This window comes from Gracilinanus agilis, chromosome 5 (genome assembly GCF_016433145.1).
Source record: "Gracilinanus agilis isolate LMUSP501 chromosome 5, AgileGrace, whole genome shotgun sequence".
NCBI lineage: Eukaryota > Metazoa > Chordata > Mammalia > Didelphimorphia > Didelphidae > Gracilinanus > Gracilinanus agilis.
This window is the reverse complement of record NC_058134.1, coordinates 282577220-282600140: the sequence shown is the minus strand read 5'-3', so window position 1 is coordinate 282600140 and position 22921 is coordinate 282577220. Positions and strand designations below refer to the sequence as shown.

The window sequence follows — 22921 nt, the reverse complement described above, 5'->3', positions numbered from 1 at the left end:
ATGACCAATAATTAAGAATACTGTCTCCCCCATTTTTATTTTGGGTGGGACAGAGTTGCCCAAGATGGACAGGTAAGGATAGACTGTCATCTTTAATGAAAGATCTCATTACATTATCTTTCCTCCCAAATTCATCACTCTTCTAAACTTCCTATTACTATAAAGTACAGTCCCAGGGATTCTCAAGCTCAGGGTTATCTTGCACTCCATTCTCACTGTGAAGTCTTACCTGGTCTCTTTACACTGCATTTCTCACATATATCTCCTTCTCTCTACTCACAAAGCTATATCCCTAGTTCAGCCCCTTATCACATCTTGTGGGAATGATTTCAATGGTTTCCTAATAGACCACCCTGCCTCAAATTTCTCCCCTCTTCAATCCATCTTCCACAGAGTAGCCAAGTGATTTAACTCAAGTACAAGTCTGCCATGTCACTCTTTGATCAGATTCTTTACCTAACTATTTAGGAGTTTTGCCTCCTAGGGGAGGCAAACTGGGTTAAAATGGTTTCACTGAGAGCTCACACAAAAAAGCCCTCATGTGGAAGTCTCAAATGGAGTCCAACTGATTCTAGGATCAAATATTATTTTATAAATTCATCCTTTTTAAAATGTTGATTTTTTTCAAGCCATCCCCCAATTGATAAATGGGCAAGGGACACAAATAGGCAATTTTCAGATAAAGAAATAAAAACTCAATAAGCACATGAGAAAGTGTTCTAAATCTCTAATAATTAGAGAAATGCAAATCAAAACAACTCTGAGGTATCACCTCACACCTAGCAGATTGGCTAAAATGACAGTAGGGGAAAGTAATGAATGTTGGAGGGGATGTGGCAAAATTGGGACATTGCTGGTGGAGTTGTGAATTGATCCAACCATTCTGGATGGCAATTTGGAACTATGCTCAAAGGGCTTTAAAAGACTATCTGCCTTTTGATCCAGCCATAGCACTGCTTGGTTTGTACCCCAAAGAGATCATAAGGAAAAAGACTTGTACAAAAATATTTATAGCTGCTCTTTGTGGTGGCAAAAAATTGGAAAATGAGAGAATGTCCTTTGATTGAGGAATGGCTGAACAAATTTTGGTATCTGTTGGTAATGGAATACTATTGTGCTCAAAGGAATAAAGAACTGGAGGAATTCCATGTGAACTGGAATGACTTCCAGGAATTGATGCAGAGTGAAAGGAGCAGATCCCGGAGAACATTGTACATAGAGACTGATACACTGTGGCACAATTGAACATAACAGACTTCTCTACTAGCAGCAATGCAAGGATCCAAAGCAAGGCTGAGGGACTTATGAGAAAGAAAACTAGCCACATTCAGAGGAAGAACTGTGGGGGGAGAAACACAGAAGAAAAACAACTGTTTTGAACACATGAGCTAATGGGGATATTATTGGGGATGTAGATGCTAAATGATAACTCTAGTCCAACTATCAATAATATGGAATTAGGTCTTAATAAATGATACATGTAAAAGTCAGTGGAATTGTGCATCGGCTAAGGGAGGTTAGGGGGGTCTGGGGGAGAGGGGAAGAACATGAAACATGTAACTATGGGAAAATATTCAAAATAAAAATGAAAAAAAAAGTTGATTTTTTTTTAGGGGCAGCTAGGTAGCACACAGTAAAAGAGACCACACCTGGAGTTGGGAGGTATTGAATTCAAATCTGACCTTAGACACTTTGTGACCCTGGGCAAGTCACTTAACCCCAACTACCTTACTGCTCTTTGGTCTTAAAATCAACACTTAGTATCTGGTTTAAGACAGATGCTAAGGGTTTTTAAAAAATTAGAATTTTCTGGAAGTTTTTTTAACATGCATAATTATTAGTGCAGTAGTATCTGTATACAATTTATAAATAATTATGCAAACAGGAGTATACTTAGGGGGAGGCTATGGGCTCAAAGTGTCTGCTACACACAGGCTATATAAATGTGAGCAAGTCATTGAAACTTTTTGACCCTAAGTTCTCTTTTTCATAAAATGAGGATTATAAAACCTGCAGTACCTTCCTCAGAGGGTTAATTTAAGGCTCAAATAAGAAAACACTGAAAATGCTTTGCAAAATTGAAATTGTTCTATGTTAATAAAACACAGAGAACTGCTGCTGGATCCAGCAAGGCTGGAGCCTCTCCCTCTCTCCTAAGGGCTCCCTCTCAGCACTGGACTAAGAAACCTGAGACCAGGTTGACATCTGGGGAAGTCTGTGACTCTAGAGACTGAGGTCAAAAATCTTTTCTCTCTGGCTTTGTATGGCCTAACCCCAGAGCTCAAGAGAAAATTACTTAAAGCTTGGGTTTAGTTCTCGTCTAGAGTCCCCCCAGAAGGAGTGTAGAAAGGTACTCAATGTACTATGTAAATCAGGTTTAGGATAGCCTGATTCCTAAGTACATGGATCACAAAAGAAGACTTCAATAAACAGCAATAATAACTACTGTTATATTCTTCCAGGAGACTGATATTGAAAATGTCAGAGCATGAAGCATTTTGTAAGACTACTGAATCATCATTTCACCTTCGCCTTAGTTCTGTGCTGTCCAAATGGTTCCCTCCAGGGTTATATCTTCTGGCACATCTGGCCAGGGACTGAGGTCCACCTTGACTTCAGGATCTCTTGACCTCTCAGACTCAGACTGAAACGTTGGAAATATCCATCTCAGAATCACTATTCAGTTACCTATACTCAGTCAAGAAACATAAATGACAAAAGGCAGTCATAGTCCAAGGCTCAGGCAAAGGCTTGCTAAAACCAAAAGACATGCCTCAGTTGCAGCTAAATGTGTTCACACTTTGATATTTCTACTGGCATGGAGAGAGGGCTCTAGACCCTTCCTCATCCCTACTCTGACACTTTCTAAGGATGGGGAGAGCTGCTGATTCATTCCAAAGTTCACAAAAGTCCTCCTTTGGTCAAGGAGTATAGGGAAGGGGCCAAGATCATCTCTGGCTTTATTATACAGAACCCAGAGGGCATAACCATATCCTATAACCAGTCTGAACAGACTTCCCATTATATCATTGCAGTTCATACATTGGCCTTGGAGGACTTCTAAACTGATTCAGGATCATAAGTGGATTGATTCAAAAGAGAAACATCCAGATCTTGTTCACAACTAGTTCAGACATCTGATTGATTCAATCTAGATGTGTCTTTCCAGATAAACCTATCAGCTCAAAGAATAATTGATTGACTTGATTGACTCAGTCCTTATACATAAAAGCCAGTTATAATGACTAGATCACTCTAAGGTCCTTTCCAAATGTGAGGTTCCATGATTTTTAGGTGGCCACTAAAATTAGGAATGTGGGTGAGATCTTTGAGGAAGAGAATGTGGAAACGTACAGAAGAGCAGAGGGCCAGCTACTGAATCACAAAAAAGATGGGAAGAACTAGCAAAGGAGACAAAGAAAGAGTGGTTAGAAAAATAATAGGGGGCCCAGTTTAATGTGGAAAACATTCTCAAGTCAATTGGGCAGAGGCACTTAGTGAAACTGTTATCTTGGTCTTCAAAATGTAAATATTCATAAAAGTAGGGGCTTTGGGGACAGTAGCACCCTTTTTTGTTTTTCTTTAATCCTTATCTCCTATCTTAGAATTGATACTATATATCAGTTCCAAGGCTGAAGAGTGGTAAGGGCTAGGCAGTGGGGTTAAGTGACTTGCCCAGAGTCATACACTAAGCAACATGCTTTTTAACAATTTAACATTAACTATGAAGAATAAACATCTCATAAAAAAAGATTAGATTGCTTGGGACATCATGAACCTCAGCTACATACAGCTTTTAAAAAGAGGATATTTTAAATTTAACAAAGTATTTCCAACTCTACCATGCTTTTCTTTATCCCCTTCTGAACATTCCCTCTGTGGATTTTAAAATGTTTCATTGATGCTCTTGTATGTATCACAGTCATCATCCACCCAGACATTTCTCCCATAAGATTTCCCCATGCCCTACAAACAGAACAAATTAGAACCTTTCCTCATTGTAAGTTTTAGTCAACCAAAACAAAATCCACACATTAAATGTGTCCGAAAATGTATCTTATTCTGCACCTCTAGTCCATCACCTACCTCTCTGCCAAGCGGTGAAAAGCAAGAATCTTCATGGAGTCTCCTGGAATCATAACTGATTATTGCGCTGATGAGATTTTAAAAAAATCCTTATCCTCCATCTTAGAATACTGTATCAATACTATATGTATTCATATATCATAATTTATTCAATCATTTGCCAGTTGACAAACATATACTTTGTTTTTTCTTCATCGCTACAACAAAAAGCATTTTTATACAAATTTCTGTATGTATGGGTCTTTTTTTTTTTTTTAAGATTTTTTTTTTTTAAACTCTTGTACTTCGGTGTATTGTCTCATAGGTGGAAGATTGGTAAGGGTGGGCAATGGGGGTCAAGTGACCTGCCCAGGGTCACACAGCTGGGAAGTGGCTGAGGCCAGGTTTGAACCTAGGACCTCCCGTCTCTAGGCCTGGCTCTCACTCCACTGAGCTACCCAGCTGCCCCTGTGTCTTTTTTTTCCCATGTTTTTTAATGGGATCACATTAGGGCAATAATTCCCAAAGTGGGCGCTACCACCCCCTGGTGTGTGCTGCAGCAATGAGGGAGGCAGTGATGGCCACAGTTGCATTTATCTTTCCTATTAATTGCTATTAAAATTTAAAAAAAATTAATTTCCAAGGGCGCTAAGTAATATTTTTTTCTGGAAAGGGGGCGATAGGTCAAAAAAGTTTGGGAACCACTTCATTAGGGTATCTGCCTAAAAGAGTCATTTCTGAGTCAAAGGGTATGTACAGTTTAGTTACTTTTGGAGAAGAGCTCCAAATTGTTTTCTACCAACATTGCATTAATGTGTCTGTCTTCCCACAGCCTCTCCAACAAGTCATTTCCCTAATATTGTCATTTTGCCAATCTGATATATATATATATGTACATATATATACATATGTATATATATACATATATATAAAACATAGAACCTTTAGGGTGTTTAAATGTGAGTTTCTATTACTATAATTAAAATTGAATTGGAGCAAATTTCATATGGCTGTTGAAACCTTGTTTTTCTTTTGAGAAATAGCTATTCATGTCTTTTGGGCACTTATCTATTAGGAAATGGTTATTGTTCTTGTGCATATACGTCAATTCCTGACTATGTTGGAATCAGACTTTCAACAGGTAATTTACAGGAATTTCCCCCCCCCAGTTAACTGGTTGCCCTTGTGTTTGTGGGGGGAAAAAAACACAACCCACTCCATCTTATGCAATCAAAATTGTTCATTTTATCTCCTGTTTGGTTAAGCTCTCTCCTACTCTCTATGGTTGTGGAAGGTATCTTCTTCCTATATTCATGTTCATCCAATTTCTGCTGGGCTGCTTTCCAGTGTCTCACAAGGTTTTGTCAAATAATGATTCTTTACCAGATGAATTTGTTTATGATATAACTTTTCATATCCAGGTCTTGTATTCATTTGGACATTGCGATGGTATCTTGTTTGTTTGTTTGTTTTTAAACCCTTGCCTTTTGTCCTAGAATCTATACTAAGCTTTGGTTCCTAGGCCAAAGAGCGATAAGGGCTAGAAAATGGGGGTTAAATGACTTGCCCAGGGTCACACAGCTAGGAAGTGTCTGAGGTCACATTTGAATCCAGGACTTCCCATCTCTAATCCTGGCTCACTATCCAGTGAGCCACCTAGATGCCCCCTTGTGGTGGTATATTGTGTGAAATACTGGTTTAACCCAATTGCTACCAGATTGCTTTCCAGCATCCCAGAACATTTTGTCAAATAATGATTCTTTGCCACATGAATTACTGCTCGTTGACTGACTAGTTGGAACCTCTGTTTTTATCAGACACTATACTACTTACTGTGTTTGACTCTGAGCCTCCAATCTCTTCCACTGATCTCTTCCATTAAAAACATTTCTTTAAACTAGTACTAAAGAGTTTTGATGACTGCTGCTTTGTGGTGAAGTTTGAAGTCTGGTTCAGCCAGGCACTTTGTTTTCCAATGATTCTCTTGATAGTCTTGACTTTTTATTTAGGGCTACAAAAAAATGGAGGCAGCTTTATATGGCTCAGTGGATAGGGTACCCCATGGTAGACTGGACCCTATGGGGCCGAGATTCTGTGCCACCACCAGCCTCACATCCATAGGCAGAGGTTTAATGCGGGGTCTATGCTGCTGTTGGCCTCTTGGGCTCAGTGAGAGTAGGTTTGCTATGATGGCCTCTTCCTCTGGGGCTTTAGGACAGAGTACTCTTTGCCCCTGGCTGATCCATCACAGTTGATGAGTTCAGGAACTGCCACATAGAAAGGCTCAGGACTTGAGTTCTCTTCTTGTCACCCTCTCCAATGTAGTAAATTCCTCCTGCTGCCAGGCAGTCCTCACTAAGGAACCCAGGAGCTCCTGCTATCTCAAACTCATAAGGCTGCCCCCAAGACTAAGAACTCCCAGAGCAGGATGAGCCACATGCCTGGGCTCAAAAGCAAAGCACCGCAGAGCCAACAAAACCAGAGGCTCCTTGAGGCTGGAGCTCAATTTGCCATGGCTAAGCAGCAGACATTTCCACTTAGAGGAATGAGCTGGGGCCTTGAGCTCCATGTGCAGAGAACCCTCCCTGGAACGGAGAGAGAGAGTGAGAAAGAGAGAGCAAGAAAGAGAGAAAGACAGAGAGAGACAGAGAGAGAGAGAGAGAGAGAGAGAGAGAGAGAGAGAGAGAGAGAGAGAGAGAGGGAGGGAGAGAGAGGGAAAGGGAGAGAGAGAGAGGGAGAGAGAGGGAAAGGGAGATGAGGGGATGGGAGGAGAGCAGGAGAGAGAAGAGAGACAGAGACAGAGAGAATTACAGTTCCCAGTTCACAACTTGGGGTGAGAGTAGAAACTTTGAACTGATACAGCACCTCTTCTTGTCCTCAGCTAACTAAATGGGGGGGGGCAATTGGTAATTGGCAAGTTTGTCCATATTGTCAATTCCAGGAATGTCTCTGGGGACCTGGGGCAGAGTTAAACATTGTTCTTTCAAGTGTCTCCCCAATGTCTGGGTGCAGTTGGGTGGCTCAGTGGATAGAGAGCCAGGCCTAGAGATGAGAGGTCCTAGGTTCACATCTGGCCTCAGACACTTCCTAGCTATATGATCCTGGACAAGTCACTTAACCTCTATTGCTGAGTCCTTACTGCTCTTCTGCCTTGGAACCAATACTTATTCTGGATTCTAAGATGGAAGGTAAAATAAACAAATAAAATAAAGTCTATCTGGCAGAATTCTGGTTGGCCTCTCAAATGTCAAATTTAAAAAACCAAACAATACTCAAAAGGTTCCTTCAGCACAATTGTTAGACAATCCTAAAATCCCAGAGATTTGCCTTGCTTTGCATTATCATTCTTTGAGTCACTCGTGCCAGCCCTCAATGGTGGCTTTGTTTACACACAATTGTAAGTCTCAAGAGTGGCTGGTCATGACATCCCCAACAAATGCATGACTTCCATGGTTATGGACTCTGAAATTCTCTTATTTGATCACCATCTTTTAGCCTTTTACTTTTTCCTTTGCCTTGCAATACTCAGTCCCTGTTGGGTCCTTACCATGACTTCCATTCCTTCTCTTGAGTCCTCTACTCCCTGAATGTTTCACTCTCCCATTCACCACAGAGGTTTTTCCAAAATTTTTAACATCTCTCCTCAAACTTCCTATTTCCCTCCATCCCATAACTGAGAACCTTGACTCATATTTCACTGAAAAAAAATAAGGTCATTCACTAAGAGCTCTTTACTCATCTCACATCACCCAGATGCCTTCTGCCACTGTCTCTACCTTTACCCCCAACTCTGATAAAAAGGTGACCATTCTCCTCACCAAGGCAAGCTCTCTTCCATGCAAAAATGATCCAATTCCATCTTTTCCTCTATCATCTCTGTCTACTGGCTTTGTCTCTACTGCTAAGAGGTACAGCAGATATAAAGCAAGACCTGGAGTCAAAAAGACCCCAAGTTAAAATCTGGTCTCAGACACTCCTTAGCTATGTGACCTGGGCAAATCACTTATCTCTGTTTGCCTCAGTTTCCTTATCTATGAAATGGGAGTAATAATAGTACCTACCTCCCAGGGTTGTTGTGAGGATCAAATGAGACAGTAATTGTAAAGTGCTTAATGCCTAGTAGGCACTATATAAATGCTAGCTACTACTAATATTATTATAAGCATACTCACTTTTCCCTCATCCTCAAAAAAACTCTGACTTGATCTATGTATCCCCACTAGCTATATCCCCTCAACTTTGTGGCTAAGCAACTTGAGAAGGTCATTCACATTCAATGCCTCCATTTCCTTTCGTCTCATTCTTTTAAAAATTTTCTCCAGTCTGACTTCTGACCTAATCAACTAAAACTTCTCTCCAAAGTTACCAGTGATCTTACTTAGTTGACAACATACTTAGTTGTCAAATCTAATGAATGGTGCTTTAAAAATCTTCATTCTTGGGATGGAGCCAATATGGTAGCAGCAAAAGCTGAAACTGCTCTGAGGATCCTTCTACATCAGAAGTGCCTCAAAACAACAGGAGACAAAAACCAACCACAAGATGAAGAAAGGAAGCTCTCCTACAGAAAACAACTTGAATGGCAGGCAGAAAGAGTCACATTTTCATGAGATAAGGGGGAATTGAAAGTAAAACCGCACACAGGGTAGTGCTGACTGACCAACTCTCACCTCCTGTGCCAGGTTCAGAGTTTGGGCATAGATCAACTCCAGGGTCTCAGGACTCTGCCTACATCAACAACAGAGGAGCCCACACCCACCCCTTGAAGTCCCAAGTCCTGGCACCAGCCTGCAGTGAGACCTGGAAGTCCATAGCACTTGGCCCTTTCAAGCTTGTTCTGGAGTGAAGCACTAGCCCCAGGGCAAAATAGCTCAGAGTGCTGAGTCCTGCAAGCCCTCAACAGAGGAGACAGAATTAGCAACTTTCGGAATTCCCAGTCCATAGTCAAAAAATGGCTGGAAAAATGAGCAAACAATAAAAGAAACACCTAACCAAAGAAAATTTCCATGGCAACAAAAAGCAAGGCACAGAGTCAATAGGGGATGATGAGATCCAAACAATCATATGTAGAACTTCAAAGAGAAGTGGGAATTGGTCTCAGGCACTGGAAGAACTCAAAAATAAATTCAAAAATCAAATAAGACAAGTCAAAGAAAAATAGGAAAAAGAAATTATGCAAAAAGAAAATAACAGCTTAAAAATTAAAATTGGTCAACTGGAAGAAGAGGTGCAAAAAGTCATGAAGAAAAGAATTCCATGAAAAGTAGAACCAAATGGAAAAGGAGGATGAAAAGGTCATGGAAGAAATACTTTCTTTAAAAATTAGAATTGGGCAAATAGAAGCTAATGATTTCACAAGACATGAAGAAGCAATAGAACAAAATCAAAATAATGAAAAAACAGAAAAAAACAACTAATCCAGAAAATAGATTCAGGAGAGATGATTTAAAATTTTTTTTTACTTAATTTAATTTACTTTTTATTTTTAATTTATTAACTTATCATTTTAAATTTATTTTAATAAAAAATTTCCACATAAGTTTTCCAAAGTTATATGATCCATATTGTCTCCCTCCCTTCCCCTCCCTTCCAGGGCTGCTAAGCAATTCAGTCTGCATTATATGTGTATTATCATGCAAAACATATTTTCATATTCATTTTTATAAGTGAATAATCTTAAAAAATCAAACACAAAACATATACTCAAGTAAACAAGTGACAAATCATTCTTACTCCAACAGTTCTTTCTCTGGAGGTGGATAGCATTCTTTTTCTTTCTTTTTAAACACTTACCCTTGGTCTTAGAATTGATACTGTGTATTGGTTCCAAGACAGAAGAGTAGTAAGGGGTAGGCAATGGGAGTTAAGTGGCTTGCCCAGGGTCACTCAGCTAGGAAATGTCTGAGGCCAGATTTGAACCTAGGACCTCCTGTCTCTAGGCCTGGATCTCAATCCACTGAGCCACCAGCTGCTGCCAGCATTCTTTTTCTTAAGTCCTTCAGAATTGTCCTGGATCATTGTATTGCTGTTAGTAGCAAAGTCTATCACATTTGATGCTTCCTCAATATTGCAGGTATTGCATATAATGTTTTCCTGGTTCATCTTCAGGAGAAATAATTTAAGAATTATTGGACTATCTGAAAGTCGTGATAAAAAAATCCTAGACATCATTTTACAAGAAATTATCAAAGAAAACTGCCCTGATATTCTTGAACAAAAGCATCAAATAGAAATAGAAAGAACCCATAGGTCACCTCCTGCAATAAAGCACCCAATGACAACTCCCAGAAATGTTATAGCCAAGTTCAAGAGCTCCCAGGCCAAGGAGAAAATACTGCAAACAGCCAGAAAGAAACAATTCAAATATCATGTGTATGGGAGTGAGTATTGGTGGTAGGGGGGTATCTAGACTCCCCCCATGTTAGCTTTCAGTGGGCCAGATCAGCTAATCACTCACCCCCATTCCAGGGAAGACCTATGAGGGAATAAACTCAAAGAGGTTCCCAACCTAGCAAAGCTATAGTGGGGATGTTGAAGGAAGGTGTTGGGGTTCAGTTGTGACCCTAATGGGTTGGATCCCACCCTCAGAGCCAGCCCTATTGAGACAAACCTCCACCACTTCTAAGTTCAAGTTAGCTCTTGCCCATCAAGATGGAGACAAGTAACTGCCCCTCAGCTCCAAGATCAGTCACCTCCCCCCCTCAATGCAACTGCTCCAGACTCTAAGTATCAAACTATCAGGGGTTTATTAAATGGTAAACTAAATTCAGGGTACAGGGGAAAAGGGTATAGGGGAATCAAGGAAGAGGGAAAGGATGAACTTCACTATCAGCTATGTCTTCTCCCCAAGAGAGCAGTTCTGGACTTTTTCTGTGGCTTAGTCACAGTAGCTAACTCTCTCTTGCCCCTACAATCTCCTATCAAATATTTCTAAACTAATACAAGAGGGAAATAATAGGATAAATGGATTCAAGTAGGATCAGGGAAGAGGACCCCCCCCCACACACTCATTCAAGCTTTCTCCCCCAGGAGTTTGAGCTCTCTGTCCACATCAGAGAATTGCTGTTCAATGTCTTCTTTGTTGGTAAATGAAGATAGTAGGAATTGATGTTAGTAGTTGTGATCTCCCAATAATCACTAATAAAAGTACAGAGGAACCCAATTCACTCAGGATCCACCCCCAAATCAAAACCTCCCAATCAAAGAGCCAACCCCCCAGGGTCCCAGTCCAGTCCTCCTCTTCTGTCGAGTCTGTTTTTTGACAGTTAGGACCTTCAGAATTCTCCTCCAAACTCCTCTTGCTGCTGACCCCTCCCAAATGGAATTCTCTCAGGGTTTCATGGGATCAGCTTCCATTTCCCTTCCAAGATGAGTGTTTAGTGATCTTTGATTTACCCCAATTCCACACTTATACATGGACCCCCTGTCAGGATTACACAGGATCTGGCAGCTTCCACATTGAAGAATTGGAATGCTTGGATTATGATATTGGGAAGGAGAAGGAACTAGACTTATAACCAAGAATCACCTATTCATCAAAACTGACTATTCTTTTAGGGGAAAATGTGGTCATTTAATAAAATAGAAGATTTCCAAGCATTCCTAAAGAAAAGACCAGACTTAAACAGAAAATATGATGTCCAAATAAAAAAAATTCAAGAAAATCATAAAAAGAGTCTTCAAAGTCCAATGGCAAGACAAAAATGAGCATGATTGGCAATGGCTCACAATACAGTGAATGACCTTGGCTTTATTCAATGTCTGATCAAGCTCTAAGCATTTTACAGGACCTACTTCAACTGCCTTCATGACTATTGGAACGAAATGTTCTCATCCATCCATTCTACAGAAGTCTTCACATGCCTAGAGCATACATGCCTAGAGCATATCTTACCAATGTGTTTGAGTTCTGTGGGTTACCCTCAACCTGATTTAGCCCATCTGCCAAGGTGGTTTCACCAAGGTGTGGCCACTGTTCATGCTATAGTTTCTTGAAACCACAGGTAAGAGCAAGGAGAAAGACGGACCCAAAGATGAGTAGCCTTGAAAAGAGATAAGTATCAGAGTTAGGACTCAAAGCCAAGCCTCCAGGTCCAATTTCAGGGCTCTCTTTTCTCACAATAACTTTTTGAGTATTGTAATTCCTAATTTATTGATTATGAAATAGGCTGAGTGACTTCAGCTAAAAAAGGGTCAGAACCAGACTCAAACTCGGGTCATCTGGCTCAAAGCCTAGCAATATTTCCATCCTCATTTAAAGTTGCTTACTGTTGTTAAAGTTCAATCCTTTACCTGACCTTTCCACCATATCATAAATTTGTTGATTGAATTGTATATTTGAGCCTAAGAGCCTAAAAAGATTATAGTTCAACGGTTATTCCAAATCCAGCTCAGTGGAAGAAAGTCATAAGAATAATGGCTTGTCCTCAGAATCTGGAGATATGCGTTCTGACTAGTAAAAAGATTATAACTTCCCAAAATAATATTGCAGTGTTGCTATTAGTCAGTGTTTGGTAGACCAGTGGAAAAAAATGTATCTTGGGAAATATGGGAACAGATGGATAGAAACACAAATTCTTTCATATCTCTGGAGTGTTGGGTACTAACTAAATACTATAAAACATAAAGCATTTTCCTTTGGTAGGCACTCTACATGTCCTTGAGAAATATCTCCAAAAAAGTTATTAAAAAAAAAAAGAACTAGGAGAAATGCTGGCTATCAGATCAAATAAATCACACTTCTGCTCTGAACCCCCACCCCACCCCCAAAATCTCCATTCTTTTGAACAACTATGAAGTCTTTAATATTATTACTCACTCTTTCTCTCTCTTTTTAAAAAACTCTTACCTTCCATCTTAGAATCAATACTGGGTATATTGGTTTTGGTATAGGCAATGGGTGTTAAGTGTTAAATGACTTGCCCAGGGTCACACAACTAGGAAGTGTCTGGGGTCAAATTTGAACCCAGGAGCTTCTGTCTCTGGGCCTGATTCTCAATCCACTGAGCCACCCAGCTGCCCCCCTTTCACTCTCTTTTTAGTATTCTCTCCTCTATATTTTTCAGATACTACTCTATTCTAATTCTCCTGCTTCTAGGACTGTTCCTACTCTGTCTCCTTGGCTGGATCTTTATCTAGGTTAGTGTCCTTCTAAAGGTCAGTGTCCTACAAGGCTCTTTCCTGGGCCCATTCTTCTCCCTCTCTATTATTTCACTTGGAGATCTCCTCTTCTTTTGTGGATTCGGTATTCGGAATCTATGGAGTTAATTCTCAAATTTACTTATCTAACTCTAGGGTACTAGATTGTCAGGGGTACTATAATCCTCCCAATCATCCAGGCTCCTAACATGGACATCACTGTTAGAGAATTCCTCCACCAGGAGGGTCTAAAATCCTGCTGGAGAGTAATTCCTCCTACCTTTGTCCTGAATTTCATTTGAATTTGGATATCAATACTTCAAGATATCAGGCTAGAAGATAAAAGTTTAATTATCATTAACAGATATGTAGAAATCTACTCCGAGAACATATATATATATATATATGTACATATATATGTATATGTATAATATGTATATATTAAATATATATAATCTCGCTTTACATAGTCTTTACACAGTAGAGTAACACCATAGGCTTCAAAGGAGGTTTAGATGAAGTAGTTTAGTCACTTTCTTTTCTTGGGGATGGTTGAATAATAGAGATAGGTTATCCAGTGATTTGTAGTAGTAGAATGTGTTGAGATTTCAGGAGTTGCCAGAGAACTGGTTTGTTCTGGTGTGGAATGTTTTCTCAGTAGTTAATCTTACCAGTTATCTTGGCAGGAAATCTCTAAGACAGTGTAGGGTCACATCTCTGAGACCAGATCTTAACTTGGGGTCTTCTTGACTCTAGACCCAGCTCTTTATCTACTGCAGCACCTGGCAGTAGAGAGGAAGCCAGGAGACAGAAATGATAGAGGAGGAAATCTGCTGGAAAAGATGGAATTGGATCATTTTTGCAAGGAGAAGAGCTTGCCTTGGTGAGAAGAGACACCTTTTTTTATCAGAGGTGGGGGTGAAAACAGAGACAGTGGTGGAAGGCAACTGGGTGATGTGAGATGAAGAGAAGGCCCAAGACAGAAATCAGTAAGGCTCATCCTATCTTTGACAGCCTGACATTCTATCTCTATTTACACCTCTGTAGCTCTCTCTCTTTAATTTATTTATTTTTAAACCTTATCTTCTGTCTTAGAATCAATACCATATATTGGTTCTTTGTTTTCATTTAAATTTTATTTTTATTGTCATGGAAAACCCACCTCCATATTGGTCATTGTTGTAAGAGCACACATACATAAGCACAACTCCCAAATAAAACCAAAGATACACTGATGTGAAAGACTGCAACAGTTCTTTCATTAGAGGTGGGTAACATTCCCCGCCATAAGTCTCTCAGGATTGTCCCAGGTCATTGCAGTATTGAGAGTAGCCAAGTTTTCACAGATAATCATTGTAAGATATTACTGTTACTGTGTATAATGTTCTCCTGGTTCTGTTTATTTCACTCTGCATTAGTTCTCGCAGATCTCTCCAGCTTTTTCTGAATTCATCTTGCTTATCATTTCTTGGAGCACAATAGTATTCCAAAACCAACACGTACCATGATTTGTTCAGCCTTTCCCCAATGGATGGCCTTCCCGTCCATTACTAATTCTTTGCCACTACAAAAAGAGTTGCTATAAATATTTTTGTACAAACAGGTCTTTTCCCCTTTATTATTATTTTTTTGGGATACAGACCCAGTAGTGTTATTACTGGATCAAAGGGTATGCACAGTTTCATAGCCTTTTGGGCATAGTTCCAAATTGTCCTCCAGAATGGCTGGATCTGTTCACAACTCCACCAATAATGAATCAGTGTCCCAATTTTGCCACATCCCCACCAACATTTATCACTTTCCTTTATTGCCATACTGGGCAATCTGATACATGTGAGATAGATAGTACCTCAGCATTATTTTAATTTGTATTTCTCTAATCCGTATATTGGTTCTGAGGCAGAAGAATGGTAAGGGCTAGGCAACTGGGGTTAAGTGACTTGCCCAGGGTCACACAGCAAGGAAGTGTTTTATGCTAGATCTGAAACCAGGACCTCCTTCCTGTCTCTAGGTCTGGCTCTCAGCCAACTGAGCCACCTACCTGCCCCCTCTTTCCTTGAATTCTAAGGTGATTTTGGGGGAGACATCCTCAAAATCACAAGTCCACAGTATTCTGGACTCATAACTATCTCTCACGCTTTCCCACATCTGTTGCCAAGTTTTATAGATTTTAACCTTTGTAACATCTCTTGGATATGCCCCTTTATCTCTTGATACTATCACCACTGTGGCACAGGGCATCATGACCTCACTCATGGAGTAGCCTGCTGTTGGGTCTGCCTATCTCAAGACTTCCTCTTCATGTCCATCTGCCAAAGTGATCTTCCCAAAGGGAAAATCGAACTGTGTCACCTCCTACTCAAACTCCAGTGGCTCCCTATCACCACCAACATCAAATAGAAAATCCTGTTTGGCATTCTAAGACCTTCATAATTTGCACCACCCCCTCACCTTTCCAGTCTTCTTAAACCTTACACCTAGTACTTTGCATTACAGTGACATTCTTGCTAGTCCTCAAACAAGACATTACTGACCTGTGGGCATTTTCCCTGACTGTTCCCCCATCTTTGGAATGCTCTCCTTCCTCATCTCAGCCTTCTGGCTTTCTTGGCTTCCTTTATGACCCAATTAAAATTTTCTACCTTCTATAGGAAGTCTTCCTGATTCTCCTTCATACTAGGACCTTTGCTTGCTTGCTTATCCCTAACAACTCATGCTGCCTATAGCTTTTTGTTCAGAGTTGTTTGCATACTATCTTGCCCATTAGGCCACCAGAGCAGCAACTGTCTTCTGCCTTTCTTTTGCCAGGATAGAAAGTACAGTAGGAACTTAACTTATTTATTCACTGACATTTCAGCTACTTTTCCTTTTCCCCCACAAGAAACATTCAAAGACAATTTGGAGGGGCAGCAAGAAAGAGGCTTGGTGGATTGAGAATCAGGTCTAGAGATAGGAAGTTCTGTGTTCAAATGTGACCTCAAATACTGCCTAGCTGTGTGACCCTGGATAAGTCACTTAACCTCCATTTCCGAGCCCCTCCTGCTTTTCTGTCTTGGAACTGATCGTTAGCATTGATTCTAAGACTGAAGGTAAGGGAATTAAAAAAAAATTGTTTTAAAGGCAATTGGGTGATGATGTCCATATTCAAAGGTGTTCATTCTCAGCCAGACCAGGGAAAAGCCAGTTCTAAATCTTTTCTAATTAGGGGAAAATCTCAACCTTAAAAAATCCAGTCTCCTCAAGAGGCTTTGAAGGTAAACTGAACTCTGATGAAATCCACCCCAAAGCAAAGGTACACCAGTCTCTCCTAGTTGGATGGGTTCAGGCCATCTCTAAGCTCCTAGGAGGGAGGGAAGGAGTGCGTTAGGGTAGGCCTGATGTTCGGAAGAAATGAGAAACCATGTCATTGAATAGTTAACAAAGGTTTTACTTTGTCCCACAGAGCAAGAATATGTAACAAGGACCCAACGGGATCTGGTTTCTCTGGCTGCCCACTTCCCCTACCCTGTCTCCATAGGAAAATGTGACTGGTCAGCAAGGCTGGATGTGGTGACTCTAAAGGCCTTCAGAAATCCATCAAGTCACAGGGGCCCCTTGACTTCCAGTGGGCGGCATTTTTTTAATGCTTTTGGGTGACCATGAAGAGAGTTAGGGATCAATACGGTCCCAGGACAGCTTTGCTGATTTTTAGGGAAAACCAATCCCTAAGACAGGTCTTACCAGAGGGGCCCTCAGAATAAGCAACCACCATTACTAAAGCATCCCCTCAAGTGTGAGGGCCAGTTCAGGCTCACCTTCTCCCACATGGCTCACTTCATTGAATTTATCATCTTCCAATCCTACACAACAGCTGTCAGCTGTTAACAGAAAGCTTGACTCAGGCCAGTTCCTTGGAAGCTTCTGTTTGATACTGGAACGAAATGAAACTCTTCTGTCATTTGGTCAATAGTTAACAAAAGAAATTTTACTTGGCTCTTGCAGGAGGAGGAGGAGAGTCAACAAAGAGATGCATTAAGGACATCTTGAGGTGCTTCAGCTGAGGGAAACTAGCTGTCTGAGCTGCTCAAAGTGGTGCCAAGCATCTGAGAGGGTATGGAGAACCACTCCTTGTTCTTTCATACTCAAGAGATATCAGTGATAAAGATAAAAGATAAAGAAAGATAACAACCAAGTTGATCCAACTAAGTCCTTTTTTTAAACCTTTACCTTCCACCTTAGAATCAATACTGTGTATCAGTTCCATAGTTGAAGAAGTGTAAAGGTTTAGGCAATGGGGGTTAAATGACTTGCCCAGGGTCACACAGTCAGAAAGTGTCTGAGGCCAGATTTGAACCTAGGCCTGGCTCTCAATCCACTGAACCACCCAGCTGCCCTCGATCCAACTAAGATGGTCTCAATATCTTTTAATGACCTAACTTCCTAGGATATTACTTCCACTGCAATGTCCTAATTAATTTAGATAGTGCTATTTTATTTTACTGGTTCAATCCAGTCATGAATAATTGATGCCATTCTAATCTTTTGTCTATTTCCATAAAGATTGCTTGTAGTTGTATTAATTCTTAGAGTATCTTGGTAAATGAACTTCTAGATCAGGGGTTGGCAACCTTTTTGGCCGTGAGAGCCAAACAACGCCACATTTTTAAAATGTAATTTGGCCATGAGAGCTGTACAGTGCTCACAGTGCTGCTCCTGTAACAGCGCCTGAAAAAAAATGGGCTTTATGGCTCCTGCAGAAAGATCCAGATATGGCTCGAGAGCCATACGTTGCCGACCCCTGTTCTAGATATTTTATTTTATTATTATTTTTTTAAGTAATCCATTTTTCAAAAATCTGCTGGGCTGTGTTGGTAATATAGAGAGAGGCTGATGACTTTGTGAACTGATCTTGTTATTCTGGAATTTATTTTCTGGAAATTATTCATTATTTTCATTAATTTTGGTTGGACAGCTATGGTTCTTTATGGAAGCTATTACATTATCTGCAAAAATCTAATACTTTTGTTTTCTCTTTGCCTATGCCCATTTGCTCAAATTCTTTGTCTAATAGCTAATGTTTTCAGAACAATATCCAATAATAGTGGAAATAATTGACGTTTCTCTTACCCTTGAATTTTTTTTCTAAACCTTTATTTTCCATTTAAAAACCAACACTAGGGGGCAGCTGGGTAGCTCAGTGGAGTGAGAGTCAGGCCTAGAGACAGGAGGTCCTGGGTTCAAACCCGGCCTCAGCCACTTCCCAGCTGTGTGACCCTGGGCAAGTCACTTGACCCCCATTGCCCACCCTTACCAATCTTCCACCTATGAGACAATACACCGAAGTACAAGGGTTTAAAAAAAAAAAAACAAAAAAAAACCCCAACACTAAATATTGGTTCCAAGGCAGAAGAGTGGAAAGGGCTAAGCAACTGGGGTGAAGGGACTTGCCCAGGGTCACACAGCTAACAAGTATCTGAGGTCAGACTTGAACCCAAGATCTCTTGTTTCTAGGCCTGGCTCTCAATCTACTGAGCCACTGAACTAACCCCCTTAACCCTGAATTTTTTTAAAGATTGAATCTCTTCATCTTGCCCTGGATGAAAGTACAAGGGCTACTCCAGGGCTATTTCCATGACCAATTAACTCAAGCATGTTGACCAGCTCCATTTCTTATCAAGGCCATTTTGTCCCTCTTTAGGCAGCCTCATTTCCTTCCCAAACATGCACAAACATTCCTAGAGGGCTCCCCTTAGAGATGCTGATTTAGCTTGGGCACACACTGGTCTAGCCCATTGTAGTTCAGAACTCCTGAGCTCAAGCCTCATCCATAACTGGGAGGCTAGGTATGGGCCACCACACCTGAGTGAAACTACGCTTTTGGGCAGTTCTGTTAGTAGATGTGCTCAGCACCTAAATATTCTATGGTGTATGGCCATTGAGCTGTATGTAGCTCTGGATACATGTTATATTATATATGTTTAAATTATTATAATTTTACAGTCTATAATTATATCACATCACCATATATGTTAAAATATACACACATATATTAAAATATAGACATATGTATATGTGCATGTTATCTATTATTTATAATTGTGTATAATCTTACATAGTATTTCTAATAACACACATACATGTGTTTGTGCACACATATAGTTGGTTATTGTCCTTTGTGATATCACTATATCCAGATCACTGTATAATATGCCCAATTGTGAGCTTGAGAGGCTCTCCCAAGCCTGGCACGGAGTCCCTATGCACGTTGGGGATGGGCTCTCTCTAAACTTGTGCATGCCATGTTTCTTTTGAGCTGCTCTACATCTCTTTTGCTCATGGAGCCCAGAGCTTCCTTTGGTATGTGCGTGCCGTGCTCCAGATGGTCCTGTACTCGTGTCTTCCATGTCTCTCAGTCAGCACCAAAGTTCTTCAGAGAGATCTTGGCAATGTCCTTGCTTCTGACTTCTGTGTGAGTGAGCGCTTGCCTTGTGTGAGTTCTTGGTCAAACAGTCTTCACCCATTTGCCTCCAAAGGGCAGTTAGATAAAGAATTTGCAGTGGCAGCTTTGGAAGAAGCTTGAGGCTGGTGAATCTCTTGAGTTCAGGAGTTCTTAGCCACCCTGGGCTAAGCCAGATAAATAATGCAAATATGTAGTGTGGGAATTTATTTTTCATCTACTCTATTAATTCCTGTACATTGGGGAAAATTGCTGGGTATTCCTATGTCTGGGATCTGGGTCAAAGATACCATCCAGGCTGCTGCTTCTGGCCTTTTCTTTGTCCTTGGGAATCCCAAGGAAGGTCTTTCTTTTTAACAGAAGTTGGTTAATGGAGGAAGGAGAGACCTGCCCACCAGTAGGGACTGGGAGGGATGGATAGATGGACAGGGCACCTCTTAACCAATTGAAGATGTCTTAGGATGATCAAGGCTGAATAACAAGCTCCTAAAAACCTATTTAGAAGACTGCCTGACCCAGCTCGGGTTGTCCCTGGTCCCAGGAGAGCCATAGAGACCTAGATCACTTCATCAGTTATGATGCTGGCCTCACCAATAAACCCTATATAATCAATGAACTCAGCTCCAAATCAGTCCCTGGAGATAACCTTAATCAGAACAGGATCTCTACACAGACATACGGAATTGGAAAGCCTAGGAATGGGTGACCTAGACACAATCTTGCTCTTGGGTACTGGGGAAGAGTGCCTTGGCCTAGCTATCTCTGATTCCTTTGACCCTGGTCCTCAAAGCCGTTCTGCACGGGACACCACTTCCCTTGGCCTTGTGCCCAGAATGCTGGCCCACCTCCAAACCCACACTCAACTGCTACCTTCTTAGAGGGATGGAGAGTTGGGGAGTGGGCCTGCGGAACCTAGAGCCAGAATTAAAAACCCAGACCCCTGTATAACATAATAGCGAAACAGGCTTGTCTGTAGGAATTCCTAACTTACAGACCTTTGGTTTCCAGACCTCTCCCCCTTATCTGAAAGAATTCCTTCCTTCCAGACCTCTCCCCCTGAAGGAATGCCTACCTTGAAGACATCCCCCTATCCTGCCCCCTGCTGCCTACCACTCTATAAAAACCCAGCTCAGCACAACTCATGGTCACACATCAGCCTTTCCATGTGAGACCCTTAGTTTAAACTAAGATAATAAAGTCTCTTTGCATCTTGCATTTTTGGTTCAGACTCATGTATTGGGATAATTATCTGGGCACTTCAGGCCTGGGCTCTGCCCTGCTGCCATCTCTCCTCTCATTCATTTTTATAAATGGAGATTTTGAACCTTGGACTGCATCCCCCACAAGTCCCTTAGTATTTCTCAAAATTCCCTTTAATCTCTCCTGTGCCTCCACATTTGCATGGTCACGTTATTGTTTTATAAGTTCTGTACCTTCTCCTTCTTCCTCTTTGGCTCTGGTGAGCAGGCTGGTTAGTACCTTTTAGCTAGTTTTTTTTTTTAGTTTATTAATAAAATTTTATAAATATAACATTTAGTATTTTGTATATTAATTTTAATCTCTACATTTTTGGTGACCTGAAGGGACAGAATTCTAAAAAACAAATCTTTTTAAGTTTTTGAAAAAAAGGATAGCATAGTTTTTTGTTTTTTTTTTAAACCCTTAACTTCTGTGTATTGGCTCCAAGGCAGAAGAGTGGTAAGAGGGGGCAGGGGGGGGGGTTCAAGTGACTTGCCCAGGGTCACACAGCTGGGAAGTGTCTGAGGCCGGATTTGAACCTAGGACACCTCCCATCTCTAGGCCTGGCTCTCAATCCACTGAGCTACCCAGCTGCCCCTGATAGCAGTTTTGCAAGGGACCTGCTTCTACTGCTTTCTGGCTCCAGACCTGCCCGCCTGTCTCCCACTGCCACTTCTTGTGTCCATCTGCTTAAGCCAGAGTTCTTCACCACTCCTCATCCAGCTTGAAGCCTCCGCTTGCCTCAACTAGACCCACCGCTGAGAACCTACCATTCCAAACTGCTTTTTTTTTTTTCAAGAGGGTGACGTATAAAAATCTTTCCACCCAATCGCTTCCCCTACCCCAAGTGGGTTTTCCAGCCTGCGCTAGCCATTTTTTAAACAGAAGTCTTAAGCTGCCCGGGGACTAGTGGCTGAGAGAGACTTGCAACACTGAGTTTTTCTTTTGAGGGCAGAGAAACTAAATCAGTAGATTTGAAGTAGAAGTTTTTGGTATTTTGTCTCTACCTTTTGGCCAGTCTTTCATATGCAAACATACTATTGTTCTCCCTCAAAGTTTTGCCCTTCTAGTCTGGGTCTTTTGTTTTTACTCTGTGAATAAAATCCATTCTGCTTTTTTTTTTTTTTTTTTTTTTGAGGAATAATGCTGTTTCAAAGCAAGCTTGAAACTCTGAAACAACAGTTTCAATTGGTAGGGTTAAAAAGTGCAGTTTGGATCTGCTCAAATCTTTTCCTGGGAGTTTTTATTTTCAGTGGAGATTTCCCATTTTATTTACTACTTCTCAAGAATATGCAACAGGCTAGGGGGCTGCTTAAACTACAAGACGAACTCAACTACAAACAAAACAAAGTTTTGAAGTCTTAAATGCTCAGTGTAGAATTCTCCCTCACTATGACTAAATTCAGAGCTCTGACAAATGAAATGCAAATGGATGATGAATATATGGGGAGGGGAAAGAACCTTAAAAGATATCTGGAAGTTTATTGCTTACTAATCATTCTCAGCTTTTCCCCTCAAGATAGTAAATAAGTCTATTGGAATTGGTAAAAAGGTTTTTGACTGCACTACCAGTACCTTGTCATTTGCTTATATTATTGTATATTACTGAATGCTTTAATGTTTACATTTTTAAGTTTATCTGTATTAATCTAAATATCTATTCTGTTATATGATTCTTTATCTGTACCATTTCCCTATGATTTTACTGAACAACATACCATTGTAAAAAAAGCCCGTAAGTCTTATGTCTCCTGGATTTGTCATCTCAACTATCAAGGTCACATGTTGCTTATACAACCTTTGGAGAATTTAATGAGCTAAATATCTCAATTGTTTTTAAAGGGTCCATTTAGCAGCAAAAGTAATTCTATATCACCACCTCCACATTTCTAAAAAATGTAATGGATGATATGTATATATGTGTATATATACATATTTTAATATGTATTTATATATAAAACAGTCTCATACCAGAGGAGCTGGGAAGGTGTTCCTAGGACATGGTACCCCTAGAAGGCTCCCAAGAGGGAGCATACCCCAGGA

General features: G+C 40.6%; 1 protein-coding gene across 1 annotated transcript in view; it reads right to left on the bottom strand.

Annotated features, from left to right (window-relative positions):
* The window catches only part of LOC123250203 (short-chain dehydrogenase/reductase family 9C member 7-like), a 33065-nt gene extending 17273 nt beyond the window's left edge, over positions 1-15792 (bottom strand). The window contains exons 1-2 of the mRNA XM_044679223.1: positions 15738-15792; positions 156-181 (exon numbers count right to left, since the gene is read on the bottom strand). Of these exons, the coding sequence (XP_044535158.1) occupies positions 156-181; positions 15738-15792 (81 nt within the window). The remainder of the gene's footprint in view (positions 1-155; positions 182-15737) is intronic.
* Between the last annotated feature and the right edge of the window lie 7129 nt (positions 15793-22921).